The sequence below is a fragment of the Tursiops truncatus genome, chromosome 1, assembly GCF_011762595.2.
Source record: "Tursiops truncatus isolate mTurTru1 chromosome 1, mTurTru1.mat.Y, whole genome shotgun sequence".
Taxonomy (NCBI): Eukaryota; Metazoa; Chordata; class Mammalia; order Artiodactyla; family Delphinidae; genus Tursiops; species Tursiops truncatus.
The window spans coordinates 182,766,810-182,786,144 of NC_047034.1; the positions used below are offsets into that span (position 1 = coordinate 182,766,810).

Consider the following 19,335-nt stretch of genomic DNA (forward strand, 5'->3'; position numbering starts at 1 on the left):
CCCTTTTACGTGGTTTCTGATGTCGTTTAATAGTTGGCAAAAGCGCAATTTCAGGCCTGGTCCTGACAGTTACTTCGACCAAAGGAGCCCCCACGCCCGGCTCTAGCGAGGCCCTGTCCAGGGGAGGCGTGCAGCTGGACAGGACGTCCTCTCAGTCAGGCAGCGGCTGCGTGGGGCACCGGAGTCACCGCATCCTAACGGGATGGTCCGAGGACGCCCGCTCACGGAGAGCACGTCCCACGCCCGTGCACGCCCGTCCCCAAGCACGCGGTAATAACACGTCCCCACCACCCACTTGCCCTGGTCTGAAAGCAGCCAGTCGCCACCAGATTAGGAAGAAAGAAGGAATCACACTCAGTGAAGGCCGTGTGTGGGCACAGCGGCAGGAGGACTCAGGCCCCTGCGCTAGGCGGACGGAGGCCATGCCCCAAGGGTCCCTCACTGTCCGGGGCTGTGGCGTGATCCACAACAGCTACCACAGTGTTTCCAGAGAGATGGAAACGCTGGAAAAATACAGCGAAGTCCTGAAACCTCCTGAGTGTTCCGGGGAGTCTCGACTCACTTCTCCCCACGTGCGCCCTCGTGCCGGGCAGTCTAGCCCGAGGGGCCCTGCTTGGTAGCCTGAGGGGTCAGGGCTGCGTCCGGACCATTGGATGCAGGGGATCCAGGTGGAGAACAGAGGCTGACGTGGCTCCACCCACGCCCACTGTCACTCAGCGCCGCGCTTTCTATTCCGGGTTTAAATTATGACTGGAACACACGTACTGCCTTTGGAAAGTACAGTGACTCACGTTCCCAAGGAGGGAGCACCTGCCCCTCAAGGTCGCGGATGACTCCTGCCGCGTGCACGGCCCCGTGGGCGCATCCTCACGCAGATGTCACAGGTGTCCCGTGACCACCACCAGGGCCCCCGGGAACCGGATCTCCCTGACCCTCCATCAGGAGCGGGCGGAGGTCAGACTGGGCCCGGGGTCTGCTCACCGCAGGCCCGCCGGCTCCTCACCGTGGCGACAACACACGTGGCCCCGGCTCCCCCTCGGCTCCCGCTTCCCAGCCCCGCGTCCACACCGCCCACTGGACACGTGCTTGCCCCGCGCCCCCAGCTCTCCATGTCAGACCCCGCCTGCCACCCTGGCAGCACCAAGCGTTCGTCAGTCCTGCCACGCTCTCCCTGGCATTGGGCGAACTCACCATCCTCGTCTCCCTCTAGACCTCCCTCAGGCCTCCTCGCCCAGCAGGTCCTGCGTCCCCGGCTGAGGACCGTGGTGCTTTCGGAAGCCTTTCCTCATCCTTCCCCGGCACAGCCGCCTCCCCTGGGACACACCCATGTGGCCGTCCCTCGTGGGTTCTGCCCCCACCCCGCCCCGCCTTGGCGGCGTTCCCAGGGTACACGTGTGCGTTGTGGCCCCCCTGTATGGGGCCCCGGGACCCCGTCCAGGCTGAGGTCTCTCCAGAGCTGCAGGTGAGTCCTCAGGTGCGATTTACAAAGGCCAACACGCAAGGCGTTTCACATCTCGAAGCCACCGGGAACCAGGAAGAACCGAGCTTAGCGTCTAGGCGGGCACCGCAAACAAGGCACAGCCGCTGCGTTCTTTAAAGGGTAAGAAGCGCCCGCGGCCGCGCGTGAATATAGACAACCAATTGGCCAACGGTTAAAAGGCTTTACGTTGGAACAGCAAGTTGACTGCAAGCACTTTACTGGTGGCTTGCTCATCTGTGATCTGAGATCACGCAGAAGCGAGAAAAAGGTCCCCAAACTACAATCTAACGTGGGGGCTGGGGGAGGGAGACATAGATTTCCAGCCACCATCTCTCGATCACCCATTTTCCCCACAATAGCGTAAACTGAAGCCGTTTCCCCTGTTTTGGCCATTTCGGAGTTAATTTTGGCTGTTGTGTAGAAAAGATGGGCTGTGTGGATACGAACAATGGTTTTTCCATAACACAGACGTTTATTTTACACTAAAACCCCACTGTGGGACTTCCCTGGTGGTGCAGTGGTTAGGAATCCACCTGCCAACGCAGGGGTCATGGGTTCAAGCCCAGGTCCGGGAAGATCCCACATGCCGCAGAGCAACTAAGCCCGTGCGCCACAGCTACTGAGCCTGCGCTCTAGAGCCCGCGAGCCACAACTACTGAGCCCACGCGCCACAGCTACTGAAGCCCGTGCGCCTAGAGCCCGTGCTCCGCAACAAGAGAAGCCACCGCAATGAGAAGCCCGCGCACCGCAACGAAGAGCAGCCCCCGCTCGCCACAACTAGAGAAAGCCCGTGCGCAGCAACGAAGACCCAACGCGGCCAAAAATAAATAAATAAATACAGACATAAATAAATACATTTATAAAAAAATTAAAAATAAAAATAAAGCCCCACTGTACCATCTGCATACGTTTGTACACGCGCGGGGCTCTGTACCCTGTGTATACACGTGGCGACATTAGTGACTGTAACGCTCGGGACTCCACGTCCATGAGTGAACGTGGAACATGGCAGAGCCGGACGGCACTACTGGATTTGGGGAGAAAAAAGAAATGCTTGTTTTCTTCCCATCCGGAGACCCCCTTCTGATAACTGCTCATGAGAAACTGTGCTTATTTACCAGAGTTTTGCTGGTGGCGGCCCGCGGGCGCAGCTCCGGAGTGGAGCGGGTGTCCGCTGTGTTCAGTGGCGCTGCAAGGGCTCCGCCGGCTCCCGGCACCACGGCAGGCCCTCGGGGCGGCAGCTCGGCGAGGAGCCCACGGGAAGAGTCGAGGTGGCCCGCACGCCCATCCCAGCCACGTCCCCGCCGCCACCCTGCCCACCCACCTCCCAGTTCCCGACTCCAGTGGCCTCGCTCCTCATTCACCAGCAGCAGCGGGCGCGGTGCCGAGAGCCGCCCAACGTGGGGCGGGGCAGCTGCTGGCTCCTATGTCCTCGCGGGCTCAGACACGAGGTTCCGTCTGTTTGTTCCAAGGCCCAGCACCCCCAAGAAGAAAGGCCCTTTCAGCCGAAGCTTACATCATTCACGGTTCCCCGGGAGCGGGGCCTTCCTGGCTGTAAACGTTCCACTGACGGACCCACAGCCACAGCCCCTGAGGTGGGCATCCCTGCCATTCCCTGTCCCAGGGCTGAGACGGGGCCCAGAGAGGGTGCCCTGTGCGAGGTCGCCCGAACAGTAAGGGGGGCTGGCAAGCGAAGCCCAGCTGTCGGCTCCAAGCCTCTGCTGGTACCACTGTCAGGAGAACCACAAAAGGCTTTGAAAGACCGAAATGAGGACGGGATCTCCGGAGGAGCCAGGCTCTGCTGCCACCTCCCTCCCAGGGCACGGCTTCCGGGCTCTCCCTCCGTCTCTGAGCCACTTTCCAACCGGGTGCGTTCTACACCAACAGTGCCATCCACAGACTCGCAAAGGAAGTCTGCCTGGTGGGGCCCCTCCCGGCCTCCCAGCCGGCTCGGCACCAGGCATCGGCCAGTCCCAGGGTCCCCGTCACCCGACGTGTGCGGGAACTTGAATTCTCCTGTGAGCGGGCTGTAACCTCTGACGAGTCCCTCATTAATCAGTGAGTCACATAAACGCTGACACACGCTCACTTTATATCTGTACCAAGGACATGACTGTACCTTAAGAAAATTATCCTTCAACACCACAACTGCCTGTGAGGTGCCAGGTATGAACCAACTGCTGGGAGCACGAAACACCCCACCCGGCCCTGCTCTCAGGGAGCTCACACCGTGGGTGGTGGGGGACAGGCATATATCATAAACCGGCGTCAAAGCAGGCGCGTGGAAACAGCCCGGAAAGACACCTATCCGGACTAACCAGGTCTCAGGTGCTTCTAGACGTCACTGACGGATTCCATAAAAGTGGGAGGCAAAGGAACTAGACGCAGATGCTAATGGCTCCGGGGCTGCCTCCCGGCTGTGAGTGCGAAGGCTGTACACAGCTTCTCACGTCAGTTTGGAAAGGCGCTACCGTGCGCACCTGCATCGTGGGGCTCACACAGAAACACCTGCGGGATGGTTTTTGTTTCCAATTCTAACCTTAACGCACCTGGGAACACGTGAGCCGGCGGATTTCCGGGACGTGAGTGCAGAAAGCGCTGTGCTCCTGTAACAGGGCTGGAAGTGAGGCTGAAACACCTGACCCTTGTACATCCACGCCCTACAAGTTCATACAGTGAAGTTAACTGAAAAACACAGCAAGACTCGTTTCACAATACATTTAGGAAGCGTGGGGTTGGGGGGACACCCTCGGGCGGGCCCCATAATCCCAAGAGACTGGTCACAGCCAAAGAGAGGTGAGGAACGCGCACCGGACACTATGCTGGGCCCTCCCGGAGCCCCGGGTGGGGGAAGAGGCCCGGCAGGCAGGGCGGCAAAGACGGACAGAGGGACCCAGGGGCAGCCTGGTTGCAGGGGCCTCGTCCACACGCCTAGGGGCCTGGACCGTCTCCCAGAAGCAATTGGGAAAGTGGTCGGGGGGCTCTGAAGCAGGTGATGGATACTTCAGATCTATGTTCTCGAAACATGGCTCAGTTCCAACGTGGGGGAACTGACAGCCTGGTGCCCCAGGGACCGGACGCCCCGAGGAGGCTGCAGCTGGGGCTCAGGGGGAAAGGGAGGGTCTGAGACCCACTCAGGAGGCAGAAGCACTGAGATCTGGGAAGGTGGCAACGCCAGTTCCGGTGGGAACAGGGGACTGAAGATCGAGAGAGGTGGGGGTGGGTGCGGGGGGTGTCGGGGGGTGAGTCACTGCTCTGACCACAACGAAGCCCCGAGCAGAGAGTGGGCGGAGCAGGAGCGAGACCGTCGCGCAGAGAGGCTTGCTGCACGCTGGGCCCTGGCAGAGTCGGGCCCTCGCTCGATCCCTGGCTCCCTGCGCTGATATAAACCTTCCCCAAGAGATAAGCGTATCTCACCGTGATCACACTGCACGAACAACACGGTTTACACGGAACACCTGCTGCTGGCTGGGAGTGTGGGACTTGGGCACGTGTTAGGTAGAGGTGCCTGCGTGACCCGCCCCCAGTAAACCCCGAGTTTCACAATTCCCTGTGGAGGGATTCAGGGTGTGCTGTGGGACTCCACAGGGAGGGACTCCGGGCAGCTCATGCCCGGTTTCCTCGTGACTTCACCCCGTGCGTCGTTTCCCTTTACGTCCTTCCACAGCAGTAAGCCTTAGCCCTGAGTCTGACGACGTGCCGTGTCCTGCAAGTTCTCCTAAGTCACCGAACCTGGGGGTGGGCCCTGAGCACCCGACCCAGAACACAGTAACTTTTCAAGTAAACAAACTGTGTGAGTTCAAGTCATCTGGCCGAAAAAGTTCCAAACTGAGTGTACGCTGACTATCCTGGACCAGCAGTTCCAAACCTTTTTAAGGTAGAATTCTAATATGTACAAAGCTTCTAAGTGAGGCTGGTTAGTATCTATTCATCTATCCCACTAACCAGTGAGATCCATTAAGCACAAAGGCAGGCCTCCCGTTCACAGTGGCCTCCCAATACCTGCTCCCACGCTTGTACCAGTGGGATGCGTTCAATAATTTGTAAACAGAATGAAAGAATTGAGCTTCATTTGTATGAAATTTACTTAATATGACACCGGCCAACGAGAACAACAAAGCTAGTTTGAGGAACCAAAAAGCCCCTATACTTGCAGAGAGGAGGACCCTACAGACGACGGCAGAAACCTCGCGACGACACAGCCTCCACACGGTTCAGGTCAGAGAGCAGCAGAATCCCAGAAGTGCCCCCTTCCTCTTACCGACTTGTTGTCTGGAAGCAGGAGTGTAAGCCGACCAGGAAAGGGTTGCTGGATGCCTGCTCGAACACGTGCTTCTCTGTCTGTACCCAGTCAATGTCCTGAAATAGAAGCCAGGGAGTGTGAACACTTCACGGGCATATCCTGGAGAAGGGGAGGCAAGAGAGGAATGTCAGCTCTGCTGGAGGGGAGACCATGCAGAGAGGAAAAGAAAACGCCCGCTGAGAAATTCTCCCCACCACCATCGCCACCCCACCACTGTCACCCACTACCATCCGTCACCTTCACCTTCATCATCTCCACCACCATCAGCATCTCCGTTACCTGTCATCTATCACCGTTCACATTTCTCACCGTTTCTACCACCATCACCAAAGCCACCATCACCAGCTGTGCACTGGCCTCTGGGCTACAGGCTCTCCCGCACTGCCCCGTGTGCTGCCCGGGGCAGCCTTGGAAAGTCTGTATTATCATCTCCGCTTAAGACAGGAGGAAACAGAGAGTGGAGGCTTCTCCAACACCCCACACCCACCTCCCAAGCACCAGCTCCCACGGCAGGCCTATCTCCCTCCCAATCCACCCTGGAACTTGGGAAAAACTCAGCTTGAGAGTCTCAGCTTTGGTTCCATTACAACCCCAGAAAGCAGAGTCGGACGAGAGTCCCCGAATTCCCCGGGTTAGACCTCTTGTCTCAGGGGTTGGGAAGCGAGAGGGAACGGGATGTGTCCACGGTAGCCTGCCTTCCCCTGAAGGTTTCTGGAAAAACGAGCAGACTCTCAGTGAGCATCCCTTTGGTGGCCAAAGACCGTCTGGGTTCCTCGTCCTGGGGCTGGGTCCTGACCCCTCTGCCCCTCGCTCCCAGGGACGCCCTGGCCGGCATGGCTCTGTCTGACCAGCCCCACCTCCCCCAGCTCCACTCGCTCGTGCAATGGCCACCTGGTGTCGGCACTCAGCGTCTCATGTGCAGAGCCGGCCTCAAACAGAGCCCTTGACTGTCCCTGCGTCTGTTCTCGCAGGCACCGGGCCACCCGGGTGCTCAGGAAGGAAACGCCGTTGGGTGGGTGATGCCTCCGCCCCCACGCCCCCGGGTCCACCCGCCTCCCGCCTGCCGGACTCCCCACGCTAGTTTAACAAAACGCCACAGACCTCGAGACTCAAATCCTCCAAACTGTATCCTCTCGCTGCTCTGAGGCAGAAGCCTCTGGGCTCAGGGTGTGGGCAGGGCCCCGCGGAGGGTCCTTCCTGCACCTCCAGGGGACTCTGGCCCTTCTCCGCCTCTGTCTTCACAGTGACTTCTCTGTGTGTGTTTTCCTTCCTTCCTGTCTCAAATCTTTCCCTGCCCTTCTCTAAAGGGACACTCGTCACTGGATTTAGGGCCCCCAGCTGATCCAGCATGACCGCCGCAGGATCTGTGATTACATCTCCCCAAATAAGGTCCTGTTCCCAGGTTCCTGGGATTGGGACGGGGGCCACGGGACGGCAGCGCCTCTCACAAACGCACAGTTGGCCCGCGCGCCACATCCTAGGGTCTCGCTCCCCTGAGACCACCTCCGAGTCCGAGCTCCAGTCCCCGCCACGTGCGAAGATGCCGAGAGCGACCACAGCAGTAACTCTCTGGAGGCCTCTCCTCTCAGCGTTCTAGAAACCGGCCCTCACACACCATCAACCCTCCAGCCGGCCGCAGGCTGGGAAGGGGCTTGGAATCCTCTTGCGGGGCTGCAACCGGCAGTGAAGACGCCGGCCGGACCCCGCACTTCCCAGGGCCTCCGCTGCCTCAGCTGTGAGGCACGGATGTCCCAACTCACTTGTGAGCTCAGCACCCAGGGCTGAGGGGCCAGCTGGGCGCCGTGAGCACTGCACAAACGCACTTGCTGGGAGGACAGGTCGGGACTCGGCGCAGCCCCGCTCTGCCCTCTGAACTGCGAGCCTGGGCCGGGGAGCCCGCCCGTGGCCCCTGCTCCACGGGCGCCAAGCGGCCTCACGGGTCAGCAGCGGCTGCACCGGAACAGAGTGTCTGCTCCCCGTGAAGCCCGTTCTCTGCTTCTTAGGGACGTCACCCCCGTTCAGGGGTCAAAGAAACAGGTCAAAAGTACGTCAAGCCAAGAAGCCCATGAAAAGGAGCTCAACACGTTGTCACTATGGGAACGCCAATCAAAGCCACTTCATACCCACCAGGACAGCAATGGTCAAAAAACAGCAAATAGCAAAAGCGTCGGCAAGAACGCGCAGAAATTGGGAACCTCACGCGTTGCTCTTGGGAATGTAAAATGGCACAGCTGCCGTGAAAAACAGTTCCTCAAAAAGGTAAACATAGAACGACCCTATGACCCAGCAGTTCGCCTCCTGGGTAAACACCCAGGACGAGTGGAAATAGGGACTCGACAAATAACCGCACGGAGCCGTTCACGGCAGCGCGACTCAGGCAGCGACGCAGAGACAAGCCCAGGGCCCGTCAGCGGGTGAACAGAGAGGCCCGAGGGGGTGGATCCGTAAAACGCAACGTGGCCGAGGCCCAAAAAGGAAGGAAGGACGCGCAGACACCCGCTACCACGTGGATGGACCTTGAGAACACGACGCTCCGTGAGAGAGGCCGGACGCAGAAGGTCCCATAACGCACGGTTCCACTTACACAGAGCGTCCAGAACAGGCAAATCCAAGGAGACAGTGGCGGCCGTAGGGGCCGGGGAGGGGGCCGGGGGGCACTGCTCACGGGGACAGGGCGGGGTGCTGGCGAGGGTGGCCCGACACCGTGAATGCGCTGAACGCCACTGAACTGCGCGCTTGAAAGCGGTCAGCTGGCAAACTCGGTTACGTGCGCTGACTTCCATCCGAAGGAGCGAGCAGGCGGGCCCTCACCTCGTCGTCGTGGACCAGCTCCTTCTTCACCACCTTCATGGCGTAGACCTGATCGTTCTTCTTCAGCCGTACCAGCAGGACCTTGGCATAGCTCCCGCGTCCGATGACCCTGAGCAGGTCGAAGTCCTGCAGCCCGAGCCCCTGAGATATTTTGATCCCGTCCATCCCATCGATGACCGGCTTGAGGTCCTGAGGGAGGGAGGACAAAACGGGAGGAAGCGGAAAGGAGACTCGTGCGCGACGGGGGAAGACGTGGCGTCCGCGCCCCGGAGCCCAGAGCCCCATCCTGCTCATAAGTCCTGACTCTCTGTCCCAAAGGCCGCCGCCTCCGCGCCACCCAGGAGCAATCCCCAAGAGCTTCTGGTGGAAGGGGCCGGAAATCCGAGAGCCGTCATCAGCCACCGGTAGGCCCTCTGCAAGCAAGGAAGGATGCTCGGGGCCAGCCCCGCCTGGACAGGCCGAGCAGGTGGCCGCAGGCTCACACACCCAGGGGCCATCGGTGCAGCGGCCGGAAGGCCACCTGGCCCTCCCTGGGGGGTTGCAAAGCATAACTTGCTAATGTCTGGAAAGACCTTCCAAAGCAAGTACCACTAGAAACTATATACGATGAAAGAGAAAGGCAACGTGATTAAGGGCACCAGCTCCCCTCCTGAGAATTATCTCTGGCAAGGATTCTCTGGTGGAGGGAGTTAGGTAACTAAGTGTTCCTGACTCACTCCAGACACAGAACACCAGGGAGAAAGACCTAGACGTCCAGGCGGGGACACTGACCTTGGGAAAGGTGTGGCCTCTCAGGCGTTGCTGTTCCCTGAGGTCCTGTGCACAGGGGTTGAGCTCCAGCTGGAAATGCCCTTGCTCAGAACCACAACTGCCTGAGCCTCATCTATCACCCAGAGCCCAGTTGTGATGCTGTGATTTGTAACACCAAGTTCCTCTCTGTTCTAGGGCCCCATTCCTGGCACACAGCTCCTAAAACCTGGGGGGATTTCCTAAGTGCTGGGAGCCAGCAAGGTGTGTTTTGTTATGTTAATGAGGCAACTACAGGGAAGCCTCTAGGTCACCTGAGGATGCAGCTGGCTGCCAGGGGAACCGACTCAGGGATCAGAAGGTCAGTCCCATCCCCTGACCTCCCAGGAGGGGAGAGGGGCTACAGCTCGACTCCAGCGCCAACGGCCAATGATTTCATCATCACACCTGTGTAATGAAGCCTCCGTAAAACTCCCAAAAGGAGAGGTTTGGGGAGCTTCTGGGTTGGTGACGTGGAGATCTGGGAGTGGCCCTCGCTCAGAGACCGTGGAAGCCCTCGCCCCTTCCCCACACCTTGCCCTGTGAGCCTCCTGCAGATGGCTGCTCCCGAGTTACAACCCTTTAAAAGAACCCGGTGATCTGGTGAGTAAAATGTTTCTCTGAGCCCCGTGGGCCGTTCTCACAAATTAATTGAACCTGAGGAGGGGGTCGTGGGACCCTCCAATCTGTAGCCAGTCGCTCAGAAGCACTTGCAACTGGCATCTAAAGTGGGAGGAGGGGTCCGTCTCGTGGGACTGAGCCCCCGACCTGGGGGATCTGTTCCCCGGTCGATGGTGTCAGAGCCGGGTTACACTGTAGGACACTCAGCGTCTGCTGAGAATTGCAGAGCTGCTGGGTAGTGTGGAAAGCACACACAGAAAATAAAGGCAGGCTTTTATGCAAATAAACTTTGACTAAAACTGCAGCCCTGGACCCGCTGTGCTGTCTGGGTGGAGAGCACGTGGGAAGGCCTCACCCGCAGCAGAAGACGGTGCCAGGATTGGGTCCCCAAGAACCTTTGGGGCAGCAGCCTCTGGGGCTTCGTAACAGATATGCCTCTGGTGAGACCCAGCTGCGGAGGCGGCAGGGCCTGTTCCCGGAGCTGTCATCTCCCCCTCCTCGCCACCCCCCCTTCACTGCCACCCGACAGGCCGACTCCCCGACCCTGGACACCCCATCCCCCCAAACCAGAGGGCCCGTGAGAGCTGCCTGTGGGCGCCAACGTCCCTGCCACACAAGGCACTGAGTCTCAGAGACGGGGACTCCCGCCACGGGGGAGGGGGACGGCCGCAGAAAATGTAAGAACCTGGGTGCTGGAGTGGGCGTGACAGCCAGGTCAGAGTGAGCCCACGCCCCAGAGGCCAGCCTTCCCGCTTTCTCTCAAAGCACAAGAACACGGGGTTTCCTTTGTGGAGGTCACGGGTGCCCCTTGTGGCCCACCGTGATGGCCTGAGCCACCGGTACTGATGTGGAAACGGCCACGCCGGCAGTCAGTGCCGTGGAAAGCTTCCCGTGCGCCGGGCATGGTGCTAAGCGTTTACACAATGCTCTCAGTTTACCCTCACGGAAAGGCGCAATCATTATCCACACTTGACAGAAGAGGATCCTGAGGTCAGAGGGGTCCCCTGACCCGGGCTCAGACCAGGCCTGCAGCTTGGGCTCACACAGACTCAGCCAGTGACCCCTCACGCCCAGTTCTGCGTCGGTGAAAGAGTACATACAATGAGCACCATATGCTCACCTCAGATTCAGCAATGGCTCACGTGCTGCCACGTTCACTTGCTCTCTGCCCATTCGGCTGTACAGAGAGCACCTCTGTGCTACATGTCTGGAAGACCTCCCAGACCTCTGCCCTGGAAGCCTCAGTGTGCGTGAGCCCCGATGCCGCGAGGCCGTGCTCCCCCCAGCCCTCCTCGTTCACATTCGAGTTTCCACGACTGCCCCAGAAATGAGCTAAAGCACCTGCAAACAGGACGCTGGAAATACCGACGAGCCGTCTGCACTCACCTCAGGTTCATCTTCAATGTTATCATGTTTCCGGGTTGAAGAAATATAAGCAACTAGGGAAGAGAGGAAGAAGAAAGGGTGTTACAGGCGTCGTCGGGGACGCGGCCTGAGACCCCCACGGCCCTTGCCCCTCTGTGGAGACACAGTGGCCCAGGCCAGGCCGCCAGGCCAGCCAGTGCTCAGGGTGAAGGCCTGGCAGCCACTCTGACTCAACTAGAGACTTAAGAAAATGCAGCTTCCTGGGCCCCACCCAGACCTGCTGACTCTGAACCTCTGGGGCTGGGAACCTGCCTCTGTGACAAGTTTCCCTAGTGATTCTTCTGAAGTGACGGATCGTAAGATTCTGGTGTCTAGCCTTCCGGTCTTTGTTCTCATGGTACGCAGATGGCTGGCTGGGTGGACGGGTACTTGTTACGGGTCTCCTTTACATGAGGTGCTGTGCTAAGGGTTTTATGCTCCGTGGCCTCCTGTCATCCCAGGGGATGGAACTCATTTATCAAACGAGGGCTAGGGCCCTTGCACACCCTTGTAACGGTGCACAGAACTGCAGAAGCTCAGAGCTGGGCCATCAGTCCAACAGGTATTCAGAGTCACTCTCTGAATGCTTCTTAGCATTAAAAAAAGTCTCTCCCCAACCAAAAAAAAAAGAGAGAAAGAAAGAAAGAAAAAAAATCCACTAAAACTCAAGAACTACACAGTAGCCGGCCGTGCGCACTGCAGGCCTTTCCACAGACATGGGTATCCATGGTGGCCGCTGCGCTACGTGCCTCTTAGAACGTCCGAAGTCGGCACAGAGGGCAACCCCGCCCCGGGCTCCCCAGGCAGCAGCACACAGAGACGTGGGCGCCCAGGGAAGGCCACCCCGCCCACTTCTGACCGGACGAGGGGGCCCTGAGAGCCCTCCCCAGTCCTGCAGCGAGCACGGGACATGCTCCCAGGTACTGGCCCCTGGTGAGAGGAGAGGATCTAAAAGGGTGCCCCGGGGGAAGGGGAGGCGGGCGGGTGTTCCCGGGGGGCGGGGCGAGCAGCCCCTACTTCCATCCGTCTCCTCAGAAGGAAGGTCCACGTCGTCACTCTTGTCGTCCACTGCAGGCTCCTGGGAAGGCATGACAGAATCCTGCAGAGAGACGGCAACACAGTGACCCGGCGGGCGCCACGACGGAGCTTCCGGAGACTTGTAAGTCACCTGTTATGTAACACACACTGTAACACACGTATCACTCAACTGTTACATCATCGCACTGAACACGGGAGGACGAGCACTGAAGCCACCTGTGAGTCCACAGGCCGAGGTGACCGCTCAGCCCCTCGGGCCGCGACCTTCCCGGCAGGTGCCTTAAAAGCGCGTGTATTTACACAGTGACGCTGACTCCTCTCTCCCGCCCCCAGCCCCCATCACGCGTGGCTGCAGTCAGGCCCCAGCTCCGGGTTCCACGGCTGACGTCACAATCGAGGAGGCTCCCTAGGTGGACCCTGCGGCCCCCGAGAGTGCCGGGGGCTCCCAGGGCTCAGGAAGAGGGCCCGACCCGGACCGCGGACCTGGGCCGTCACCCTGCAGCCCACGGGAGCCCCCTCCTCTCTCGCGCGGGTGGCAGGGACGATGTCAGGCCCCGCCTGGACAGAAGCAGGCCGAGGGCCCCTGGGGCAGTGTGGGCACCCGGCCAGGCTGTGCCGGCCCCCACTCACCATATGCCTGTCGCAGCTCAGCGGGACGAGGACGTGGCAGCGCTTATGGACCAGCAGTTTGCAGTTGATGCACCTGTAGCCCTGCCTGGCGAGGCCCCATATCCTTTCACTGCACTGGCCACAGTACGCTCTCTGCACGGGACGAGAACAGCCGCTGTCAGCCGGGCCCGGTGCCCCCGGGGGCCCCGCCACGCCGCGGACATGCTGCACCGTCACGACGCGCAGCTGGGGCGGGAGGTGGCCCCGTCGCCTCATCCAACCGGGACCAGGCCCCCGCCCAGGCTTGGCAGCTCCGTCCCAAGGTTGGTGGAACCGAGGGCCCCAAGGAGGGCACTGGGGCTCTGCTCCTTGTGAGGGAAAAGGGGAGGCCCCGGCAGGCAGGGGTGAGGAGACCCCTCCACGGGCAGCGCCCCCCCTGCTCGCAGGGCCTGGAGTGGGAGTCGTAGCTCCTACCAGGCTGCGCTCAGAACAGCCGAGGGGCCCCCTGTGGGTGGAGGGACCCAGGTGAGAAGCGGGTGGGAGAGCCGGCTGCCTGACCCTCGTCCAAACACCCACCTACACGACGACCACAGAAGCGACCCTGCCTGGTGTCAGGACGTGTCAGGATTCTGAGCTGCTCTGGGGCTCCATGCAATTATCTTGGCATTTTTCTCAGCGTTTTAAAAGATTTTAAATGGTCAATTTTTATTCTTCTTGGTTCTAAACACCTGAAATTCATGATCATTTTTGGCTTGTTTGGAGAAGTTTTTGGAATGTCACAAAGTGCGTGGAGGTGAGCGTGTGCAGAAGTCTGGTCACCCGCCCACCACTCGGCGTCCAAAGTCATCTTCGCAGTTCCGTGGTGTCCGCACGTCGACAGGTTCCCCACTTAGTTTTTTTCCAGCCATAACTTGTTTTCGCGTTTTACCCTCTTTTGCCTTTTTTTTTTTTTTTTAACAAATTTCTTTCTTTTGAGAGAGTCTCAAATTACTCCTGGAGAACAGAAAGGATACACGGTACCAGCCGCGCAATGCAGCTCATTTAGGAAACAGAGCGAACCCTCACGAGGTGCGGGCCTGAGGCGCAGGACGGGCTGCTGGCGGCCAGCGGGCACCGAGAAGCCGGTCTCCCACCAGGAAGGAGCCCCCTCCCCATACACAGAGCGCATACGTCTCAGTCACGGCCACGTGGTCAGCACCTGAGACAGTGCCCGGCACACAGTGGGTGCCCAATAAAGGTTTGCTGAAGACAAGTCCACACGCGTGCGCCCGCGCGCCCCCCTGCTTTCAACTTCGGTAACAGGAAAGAGAAGGATGTACCCAAGTCCCCCACGTTGCCGGAACCATCCCTCCCACGAGGAGGCCAACACGGGCTGTGGGACTCCCTCTGGGAACGGCCTGAGATGCGGCAGCAAGGGCCAGACAGGGGGCTGGACAGAGCGCCACCCCCCAGGCCTCCGACTCGGGCCAATCCAGTTTAACGCCAGCCTTGGCACCTCTGCCCGAGGAGGGTGAGCGCTGGTGAGTAAACTCGGGGTTCAGGGAAGGGGCGGCATCTCTGAGGACCGCTCACCGTTCATGGAACCATTACAAAAATCCACGTCCTTTTATACCATGTGCTAAATGTGTTTTGCTTTCTCCAGAACACCATCGAACAATGCCTGCATCACGTTAGGGGCAAACCCACAGCCACCTGGTATCTTCGCGAATTAACCAAGATCCCTCTTCCTACAGAGCCACCCTCGCCAGGGTCCAGGCCAGGACAACGGGGGATCAAGGGCAGCTGAGTTTGCCGGGTTCCAGCACCCGTCAGTCGCATCGAGGCCACGTGCAGGCATCCCCCCAGGAGGGGCAGCCACAATGTTGCCAAAGGCTCTTTATTTCAAAACTAGATTTGAATTATCAACGTTTCAAGAAACGCGCCACTAAATATTAAAACTTAGGGGCTTCCCTGGCGGCCCCGTGGTTGACTTGGCGCTCTCGCTGCCACGGCCCGGGTTCAATCCCTGGTCGGGGAACTAAGACCCCGCGAGCTGCGGCCAAAAAACCCAATAATGATAATAAATAAAACTTAACACCCAAGCTTCACGTCTCAGAAAGATCACGTGACTTAGTAGACTAATGGCTGCGAGTATTTTAAGCCCCTTACACGCTGCCGAGGCGGCTCCTCGCTCAGGCTTCAGTCACCGGCGTCCGGGGCTGCTTTCACACGGCAACAGCAATGGCCGAGTCAGGGCCCGGCTGTCGTGACAGAGGCTGCACGGCCCACAAAGCCTGAAATACCTGCTCGCTGCCTCAGCCCTGTTCCAGCTGCTCAGACCAACGGCCCCGGGGCTGAGGGCCTCAGGGCCTCCCGTTGTGGGCTGGACGCTGCCCCTGCGCCCCCATGAGTCCCCATCGGAGCCTTCCTCTCTGCTCGAGAAGCTCAGTTGTGTCCAGTGCAGAGACAGCTCCAGGCAGGGAGCTCGGGCCACTGAGGCCGACAGCCCTTGCCTCCATCCCTGGGTCACCAGCGAAGGAGGGCAGTGGCCTCCTTTATGCGCTTGTCCCTGGGAATCTGGCTGAGCCCGCAGAGCCAGGCGTGGAGCTCCTGAGACACGCGGGGTGGCCTCGCGGCCCCGTAATGAACACTGGTGGATGGTGCGGCCTCAGACGTGCAGCCCAAGGACCCTGGTGGGAACTGTGCCTGGTGACAAACGGCGACACGCCCGCCTCCCCATCTGTGAATGGCGGGGCTGGTTAAGAGTTGTCGGGGGTCTCGGGGTCGGCTCCCTCCTCGGCCTGGTGTCTGTGAAAAGCCGCTTAGCGCTCGGGGAGAGCGGGTGGGGACGGGGCTGGAGTGGGTACCGCCCCCCCGCCGCTGAGTTCCCCTCCTCCTTGAGGAGAAGCCTTTGCCCACAGAGCTTGGGGAGGGTGCGGCAGGAGGAGTGCCAGGCTCTTCACCCTGCCATCAGAGAAATGGGTTTTCCTCGGAGAACCTGCAGGGAGGTAGCGGCCAGGCCCCTCCGGCGGCCTTGCCGGGTGGGTGGGTTTCGTCCTGGGCCCGTGAGTCAATTTGTCATGAAGGGAAGCAGTTCTCTGATGTCCTGAAGGGTGGCCCATCCCGTCCGCCTGAGACCCTCTCTGGCAGAACCAAGCCGGTGCCCAGATGCACAGGAAGAGAAGCCACCGGCCACAAGCTGGCTGGTCGTCCGTTTTTTAAATAAACACGGGAGGGTGGGCAGTGGGGGCCTCGCGTCACGGGGCTGGACGTTCCCATTTCTCCAGGCTTCACCCGGTCCGTCTGGGTGGTTCACTGCAAAGTCTCACGTCCACACCCGTCGGCCAGGCCCATCACTCCCGCACCCCAGCCCTCTGCCAGCACTCGGCGACGCCCGACCTCCCCACAGCATCGATGTCCCGAGGACCCCGTGCCCTCCCAACGTTGCCAAGGCTCCCGGGGCCCTTCTCATTCCCGACAGACACGCTGCGTCCCTTCTTTACACCCAACATGGCGCCCAGGGCTCCCCCGCTGCCTCTTCCCCAGTCATCCATTACAGTAAACGATAAGCCACTGTGTCGTGTGCGCCTCCCGTGTGCCAGGTGCGGGCACAACCTTCAGGGCAGAGTGCTGTGCCCGGCGGGAGGTGGCACACACGGGGCTGTGAGGGGCACGGAGGGGGCGCGCCACGTGGGGGGGGGCGGGGGGGCAGAGCGCTCAGCGCGTGCGGGGGTCCCCAGGTCAGCGGGCGCTCGGCTGCTGTACCGGACTCCGTGGTGTCCCCCCAGACTCAGGTCCACCCAGAACCTTAGGTGGAAAAGTATCTTTGTAGGTGCAGTTAGTTAAGCTAAAATGAGGTCAGACTGGGTCCTAATCGTGACGGGCGTCCTTGGGGAGCAGAGACAGAGAGCAGGCGGCAGAGGCTGGAGGGCTGAGCTCCCAGCCCAGGAGCTCCGAGGACCGCCAGCAACCCCAGAAGCTACACAGGAAGAAGGACCCTCCTAGAGCGGCGGGAGGCGAGCGGCCCCGCCCCACCTTGGCTTGCGCTCCAGACGGCGAGAGAATGGACGGCGAAGCATCCAGTTTGTGGTGCTTTGTGCCGGCAGCCCTGGGGCGCGTGGTCGCCGGCCATGGGGACACCTGCAGGTGCCTCCCCACCCACCTGCCAGCGGGACGGCTACACAGCCTCGCGAGCCCCATGGTTTCCGCAGGACACAGGGCAGCACGAGGAGCAACACCAGATGCTTGGCTAAAGCGCCTTCGGAGCGGGCCGGGCAGCGGGGCCCGCGGGCCGGGGGCTGGAGGGCTGTCTCGGGCTCTGGGCTTCGCAGGACACCCCTGGGACCAACGGGGACACTGTGGGGTAACACACGCATCCCGGTAACGGGACAAATCTGCGTCCCTTCTGAATGCACGCAGGCAGGCGGGACCACGGAGCCACAGCGCCTGGACAGGGGATCCCGTAACAGGGACACACAGGCCGAGTTCATCAGAAAGGCCCGAGCTGGCACTGAGCTGGCACCTTCCCGGGCTCAGGGAGCCTCGTAAAGGGCTCGTTGTCATCCAGGGGCAGCGGCTGTGGAAGCGGCTCGAGGCCTCGCCTGTGCGCAGGGCAGAGCCCGGCACCTCCTCTGGCGGGGGGGAGTGGGGGCATCTCGGCGGCCTCGACAGCAACTCACCCTGTTAAAGCGCTTGGCTTGGAAGAGGTGGCCGTTGGCGCGGTACAGCTTCCGCCATCTTCTGGCTCCACGGCGGTAGATGGATTCTGGAAAGAACAGCAGAAAGGGGTAAAGAAACAGCCTAGTGGCCCACAAGCCCAGCTCCGCCACGTGCGGTGCGGTGCGGTGCGGTGGGGACAGGCCACCCGCCGAGCTGACACGCCTGCGTCCCCACAGCCACTCCTCACACGATCCCGGGGTCGACCTCCCCTCGATGCCCCTGGATATGCCGCGAGAGCTGCCCTCCGCGGAGGGTCAGGCTGTGAAGACATCGGGGCCCGTGTGGCCTCCCACGTGTTTCCTTTCCACCCCCTTCCCTCCGGGCGTGAAAACCAGGCCCCTCTCCACACAGGGACAGGCTCCGACGGGCCGAGGGACCCCTGGACGTGCACGCCCAACCGTCCTCAGAGGGACCCTGGCTGCCGGGGAGTCCACGGTCAGCCCGAGACGGGCGTCCGTCCAGCCAGCACCATCCCGCCCCCTCCGTCCCGGGCTCCCGTTTGAAGAGCAAATCTAGGGACAGAAGTAAAGCCAAACCAACCGGACACTAATGTTGAATTGAAAGTTACCCAAACCGTCGCTTTCACAACCTGCATTCGATAATTCAAACTCCTGAGGAAGGAGGCTGCTCGTTAAAAACGCGGAGCTGAACGTATAACCAGAACCGCTGGTTTTATTCTTCCTCAAAAACGTTTCCAACTTTGCTCCTTCAAAACACTTTGAAAGTATGTGAAAACAAAATACTCAGGACACAACGGGAAGCTTTGTGCCTTTACAAAGCTCTGTAGTGAAGGCGACTTTCATGAGAAGTCAGGGAAGTGCCAGGAATATACTGACGTGGAAACCGTAACAGAATGTTTTTAAAACAAGCAAATTACAGCTCTGGCTGGAACCTGCCGAAACCAGGTCACAGTGACTGCAGAACCGGCTTCTCTCCCGTTACATGGGAGACGAAGTGGGAAACTGAGAAGCCGACACCCAGACAGAACAGGGCCGGCCAGAGGGAGCGTCCTCACCCCCCAGCCCATCTGCCCTGGGCTCCGAGGGGTCCCTGGTGACGCCCCAGGACCCCTGCCCGGGTGACAGGGTGCGGCCCTCCCGGCCTGATTTGGGGGAAGCCTGGCCCCCGGCAGGTTCCCGCTAACGTCCCCGCGTGTGGCGCACACACCCCCCGGCTGTCCCCGCAGACGGAGGCATGAGGCACCGAGTGACACAGACACACAGAGGGAGCCGGGCTCTCAGCCGGGGACGCGGTGGCACGGACACCCTTCAAATCTGAGCAAAGCCACCCGAAAGGAGAGATCAAGGACGTCCTAGCAGAGGCCAAGGGCGCCAGGGAGCCCCCAGCAGGCCGGAAAGCTCAGCGAGGGGACAGGATGGAGCCCTGCTGACCCCTGGGCACGGAGCAGGACGGAAGGAAGGCGGGCGATGTCCCGCCGTCCACAGAGAGAAGCCTGGAGCCCTGCTGCTACGTGCCCTCCCAGATCACACGTGGAAGCCCTACCCCCAGCCCCCATGTGACTGTATTTGGAGGTGGGGCCCCTAAGGAAGCAATGGAGGTTAGTGGTCAGAGCGTAGGGCCCCTG

The 19,335-nt window shown here is 60.5% G+C and overlaps 1 protein-coding gene across 3 annotated transcripts in view; it reads right to left on the reverse strand.

Moving 5' to 3' along the window:
- PRKCZ (protein kinase C zeta) overlaps nucleotides 1–19,335 on the reverse strand; it is a 96,524-nt gene that overhangs the window by 13,706 nt on the left and 63,483 nt on the right. The window contains exons 5-11 of one of the 3 annotated variants that reach the window (XM_073797343.1): nucleotides 17,711–17,796; nucleotides 13,074–13,205; nucleotides 12,423–12,504; nucleotides 11,388–11,440; nucleotides 8,595–8,783; nucleotides 5,742–5,839; nucleotides 4,030–4,140 (exon numbers count right to left, since the gene is read on the reverse strand). In XM_073797343.1, the coding sequence (XP_073653444.1) occupies nucleotides 4,030–4,140; nucleotides 5,742–5,839; nucleotides 8,595–8,783; nucleotides 11,388–11,440; nucleotides 12,423–12,504; nucleotides 13,074–13,205; nucleotides 17,711–17,796 (751 nt within the window). Of the gene's footprint in view, nucleotides 1–4,029; nucleotides 4,141–5,741; nucleotides 5,840–8,594; nucleotides 8,784–11,387; nucleotides 11,441–12,422; nucleotides 12,574–13,073; nucleotides 13,206–17,710; nucleotides 17,797–19,335 lie in introns of all 3 variants that reach the window. The other 2 variants (XM_073797353.1, XM_033844911.2) reach the window with 2 other exon arrangements.